The following is a 6,000-nucleotide window of genomic DNA, read 5'->3' as shown; positions in this document are numbered from 1 at the left end:
AGAGATGAGCAGAGATCTGCTTGAGTCAGGTGATTTGACAAACAGCTCAACTGCTGGGTAATGAATGTTAATTGCCGCAAGGTACTTGACAGATTCTTCGTCATGCACACTTGAGAAGAAACCTACCTTGCTTCAAATTTTGGTTTCATTACTTACCAGCAGCATGGTGTTAAACACATTATTTAAACTCTTTAAATCTTCATCTTCTCATTCATGAAATGGAGATAATAAATCACTTAAATCACAGCATTAAAGAGAACTGAATGAGACTGTGCAAGCTGAAATGCTTAGGATACCATCTGATATACAGTAAGCTCTCAATTAATGTTAGCTATTATTATCTCCAAAGTGGAGTTGGAAAACGCTAATGATATCATCAATATGGAGCTGCCTGATTCCATTGTAGAAAACATGGCTGATATGATTTGGAGAACTGTAAAAGATGTTACTGCCATTGATCATTAGAGACATTAAAAATGGTGTTGCAGACAGAAAATGAATTAAATTATTGCATAGAAACATGGTAGAATCACAGTCCCTTCTACGGCCATACCACCCTGAATGAGCCCGATCTCATCTGATCTCGGAAGCTAAGCAGGGTCTGGCCTGGTTAGTACTTGGATGGGGGACACAGTCCCTTCTAAATACAAAGGCAAGAATCGAAAGAAAGAGATGTCAGCTGCTGTCATTCCTGACTCTAGACTCCAAAATACAGAATACCTTATTCATCTGATCTGTTTGAAAAAGAGAAACGTGCTGTGTATGGTTTTATTTTTTTACGGAGACAGAATACTACCAAGTGATATTGAAAATGATTTCAATTCAAGAAATCTTTATTCAGTTAATTCCAACATGTAAATACATGCCAAGTTACTGAATGCCCACAATGGAACTTCCTTTACAAAAATCCTCTAATGGAGGGATTTTTGTCTTTCTCACCCACTGGTGTACTCTGAACACACCAAGAAAAGTAACTGACATTGAACAGATTTTCAATACTTCCAATCACATTAATGAAAATAACGAATACATGAATGAACTTGAGCTTATTTATTTTCAGTGAACCGGCTTCCCTTTCATCATCTTAGATAGCAAAGGATAAATGAGAATCTTGAGTTCTAAAAGAGGATATACCACTTACAGGATTCCTCTCTTGTTATCTTTAGCAGCAGATTTTTTTAAAGTTGCTGTTCACACTTGTATCCAAGCTCATATTGAAGTCTCATAAATCCTTTCCAAGTCTTTCAATTTCATCAATAAGATAGTCAACATCTGCTCGTCTCGTGGCAGGGTTAGAAAAAACCATTCGAAAAAAATTTACCTTGTCCCCACATGGCTGGTAGTTTATCATAGTTGTGCCGGCCTCTACCATCTGTGCTTTAATCTTCAGAGCAATCTGTGTGTAAATGTAAATATTATTAGAAGGTAATTTTACAAGTACATGCTCTCCCACATTCTAGATGGCTTACATAACTATAATTAGTTCAGAGTAAATAGCAGGCAATTTAAAACTATCAGGGATAATTTTTTTTTAAAGATTTTATTTATTTATTTGACAGACAGAGATCAGAAGTAGGCAGAGAGGCAGGCAGAGAGAGAGTAAGGGAAGCAGGCTCTCAGCTGAGCAGAGAGCCCGATGCAGGGCTTGATCCCAGGACCCTGGGATCGTAACCTGAGCCGAAGGCAGAGGCTTTAACCCACTGAGCCACCCAGGTGCCCCAATCAGGAATAATTTTTAAGAAGAGGCTTAGTATAGGGAAAAAAAAAATACACCCAGCATGTTCTATATTCATACTGCTGCTCTCATTACTTCATGATTCACAATGACCAAACACTTAAAATAATATAAATGTGCTAGAATGCATTAAAGAAGGTTTTATGACATTTTGCTTGCATTTATATGGCAATTCAAATAGAAGGATCTGAGAAAGATGTGAGAAGAAACAGGAAATGGGAAAAAATAGTGTATTTTGGTATTGTCACTTTCATTATTTGAGTTATTGTATTACATGTTGAATTTTTCTACAAGGTCACTATTTTGCAGCAAAAACATAGTTACTTTGTAAATTTCACAGGAACAAATTCCGTCTGCATAACTGTCCTACACGGCTCTTCCAACAACAGCACACGTGTGAGACCCGATCGCATTAGTGATCTTGGGTTATTATTAGAGGGCAAAGTGGCACTAGGGCTTGGGAAAGCCAGAGGAGGGTATTCTAGAACTCTCCAACTTGCCCCTCTTCTCAAAACTTCAGCTTCGGCACACAGTTCACTTTTAAAATGCCGCAGATGCTATTCATGACTTAACTTCCCATAAGTCTGACGTAATGGCTGTGTAGAAGCAAATATATATACTTATCACCGTTATAGTTGGACATTTATGTAGTCAGGACCAAATAATGTAGTCAAGACAAATGTAGTGTCCTTCCCTACGGAATATTATAGTTAACCAAGATGATCATAAAATAATAGATATCAGTATAGCTTGCAATATTGTATGGAATTGTGTCACGGTCTTCCCTTTGCCTTCCATCCAGGAACATGCCCCGAAGAGAGACAGCTCTCTGGCAAGTGAGCGGTGCGCACCTCGGGGACCAGCTTGCCAGTCTGCATACACAGGCTCTCAGCCAGTGGTCACTGCCCTCACGGAAGATCACGCGTACAGATTTAGAAAACTGTGAAGGGTTTCACTAAAAACTTTCCTCAAAGCATAAAATAATTAAACAAGTGGTATCAGGAGAAGCAAACAGCCAAAAAAACAATCTTTATTTTCACTTAGAACTTCCAAGCCCAGTACAATTTTGATGACAGAAGAAGCAGAAGGTCTTAAACACCCAAATCAATAGTTTGTGTTCGGTGTATGGGGGCCAACATATGACCCAACATAAGTGGTCATGACTTTGGCATAACTCAAAGTAAAATGTCTATCCATGGTGCATGTTTAAGTTTGGTTAAGAGCTTACAATAAATATATGCGATAATTACATACACCGGTGGTGATCCTCTTTATTTTAACATATATAATTAAGGTAAAAATGAAATATCCCCCATTGTTATTCATTATTCTCTAATAAAATCTCACATTCTTGCTCAGATGGTCTTTTGATGAATATTTCAAATTTTGTAACACTTCTCCAACTACCTCTTCTGTTGCTGTTCAGTATTATGATTATTTATATTCTTGTCTTCTCTCCTACTAAGCTTTCTTGGCCAACCGAGGATTCTGGGTTGTTCTGGCCAACTGGGATTCTGTCTAATTCATTTCATACCTCTAACTCCTACTGGAACATCTGATATATATTAATTGATGAATAGATTAAGCAAAGAGTAGGAAACACAGCATATTGAATATCAAGCACTCAGTAAATATTTTTCAATTATATAAGTTATGACTGGATTAATTTGCAAAATTAATGACATGTTGAGATCCAGCGCATCTCTATACAAGTATTAAATTAATGGCTTGGGACCACATGAATACCACATACTAGCCAATCAAACTAACATATAGACACGTTATTTAAAAGGCAATATTAAAATTAAAAATAACACACACACACACATACATTTACCTTTTGGAGTTCTTGATCTCTTTCAGAATCTTTTGGGATATGTTTAAGTCTTGGTGGAAAATACCAAAAGCAGACATTGGTGAGCTCAGGCTAAATCAAACATAAAAATTATATAAATATCCTTAAAACCATACCTAATTCCTTAAGTATTTCAGAGGTATTTTAATGAATTTCATTATTAATATATTTAAAAATAGTTTTTAAGGACCTAATATATGTCGGACTCTAGACACAGAGACAACAAAAATGGTCACTGTCCTCATAGAGTGCTCAGTTTGTCACAGGCTCTTTCTGTCTTTCTCAAAAACCTCTCCTACCACAATTGATTTTCCTCTCCAGCCAGGTCATCCTCGGTGTGTTCTGGTCTGTCAGTTCTCTCCGAGATCATCAACCACCCACTCCATGACCATATTTTACACAATAATGCTAGTTCCAGTTTCACATTTGAGAAAGGTTTTTTTGGATTGAAATATGGATAATGGATTAGAGAAGAGAACAAGCAAAGAGGGAAGAATATTAGATATTAGAATATTAGGCTCTGATTGTAAGTCAGGAAGGAATGGAGAAGACTTCACTAAAGCAGTGGCTGTGGGTAGAGATAGGAGGGTTTGCATTTTCAAAATCTTCGACAGAAATAATTAAGCTCTCTCTGTTAGCTTTTCAAGATGAATTCAAATTTTCTGGTTTCAGTGACTGGGTGTCTTTCACATAGATAAAAAATGTAAGAGAACTTTACCTAAATTTGAGCTCATTCCAGAGAGGAAAACAAACTAGTAGAGGATGTATAGTATTAAACAAAACAAAACAAAACAAACAACAGCGTTTTGGGAACCTGAGTGGCTCAAATGGTTGAGCATCTGATCCTTGACTTCAACTCAGGTCTTGATCTCAGGGTTGTGAGATCCAGCCCCATGTGGGGTCCTACTGGAGCCTGATTAAGATTCTTTCTCTATTTTTTTCCTTCCTCTCTCTCTCTCTCTCTAGAAAAATTTAAAAATTAAATTAAATAAAAAAACCCAGACTCCTTTACATCTAGTTTCCACTTAAGACTGCAAGAGAGTCACAAAAATTAAGACAATAATATAGTCAGAGGAAGACAATTTCAAAGACAGACAAAGTCCTTTTTTTTTCCTAACAGTTGTTCTTATTAAAATGGTTTCATGCCATTGGATGGTTGAGTGGGCCTTGGAGAGGAAAATGGACATAATTCTGGCAAAAAATCTCAATTTTTTCCTTAATATCTACTTAATGGCTTAATAATGATCTACCAAAGATTATCATAATTTGAAGTCCACCTTCTCCTATGACCTACTGTCCAGAAACCCAGCTGCATATTATAACACATGAGAAAAAAGCCAGAAACAATTAAATTACTCTTATTCTGTGCCAGAGAAATCAGAAAAGCAAATACAACCAAACGGTTTAAATTGTCTTAAAAATGAAAATATTGAGTATAATTATCAAATAAAAGTCTTTTGGGCCCTTGACTTATAAGACATAAAACTTAAATGAAACAGGTTTTAAAACCTAAATGGTATGCATTTGGATAAGATAAAATATTTACGATAATTGCTAAGTATACTTTTAAAATTATCTCATGTAAGAATCAGGTAAAAATACTTAGAGAACAAAATATAAATCCAGTAAATTATTAAAGAAAAAAGACAACCTTACCTCTGCATCAAACACAAGCTTAAAGTTATCTTTTTTCTTCAAAACCTTATAGAAGTATTTTGCAAGTTCCATGTATCTGTTGATCTGTGCCTCGAAGCCACGGGTTCCCTATAAGGAAAACAAAATCAAAGTGTCCATTCAAAATTAAGTCCCTTTAAATTACATTGAAAAAGTTCCTGAAATTGATTACAGCTATTTAAATGTACATTTCAATAAATAAATAAATAAATGTACTTGATTCATAATGTGATTATTATCCTACTCCTGGTAGGTGTTCTCCATTATCACTTCATTTTTATCGCCAGCTCCTCATCCCACTTTGATCCCTACTGTCTGGGAACTTCAGGCCAGTTACTTAGCCTTCCATGCCCCAGTGTCTAGATCTACATGTTTGCTAAATATTTTGACATGTAATTTTCATCTGTCTAGTATGTAGAGGAAATTTTTAAAAATTACATATTCTGTTACAACAGTGGAGGAAATCCTACAAAGAAAGCCCTTTGCATACTTGCCAGCAGAATGTATTTCAAAATTAATGACTGTTGAGCTTCTGCTACCTCACAGGCATGTAGTTCAGCGCTTGATACACTTGGTTAAATTTACTTTTAGAAGAACCCTAGGAGGTGCACAGCTGAGGCACAGAATTGTCCAGTGTGTCTCCATCCACCTTCTTCCTTTTGATTTCTGCTTGTCTCATGGTACTAAGCACCACAAAAGGGTGACGTTCCCACTTATGTTTTCCTCTGAGAACTTC

The 6,000-nt window shown here is 36.2% G+C and overlaps 1 protein-coding gene across 1 annotated transcript in view; it reads right to left on the bottom strand.

The window, feature by feature from the left end:
- Nucleotides 1–1,192: 1,192 nt before the first annotated feature.
- The window catches only part of LOC101670399 (glutamate decarboxylase 1-like), a 29,204-nt gene continuing 24,396 nt past the window's right edge, over nucleotides 1,193–6,000 (bottom strand). The window contains 3 exon segments of the mRNA XM_013052718.2: nucleotides 1,193–1,396; nucleotides 3,573–3,662; nucleotides 5,247–5,354. Coding sequence (XP_012908172.2) covers nucleotides 1,223–1,396; nucleotides 3,573–3,662; nucleotides 5,247–5,354 — 372 coding nt within the window. The 3' untranslated portion in view covers nucleotides 1,193–1,222.

Source organism: Mustela putorius, unplaced genomic scaffold (assembly GCF_011764305.1).
Source record: "Mustela putorius furo isolate JIRA1106 unplaced genomic scaffold, ASM1176430v1.1 tig00003858_pilon_pilon_pilon, whole genome shotgun sequence".
Lineage (NCBI taxonomy): Eukaryota > Metazoa > Chordata > Mammalia > Carnivora > Mustelidae > Mustela > Mustela putorius.
This window is presented reverse-complemented; position numbering and strand designations above follow the sequence as displayed.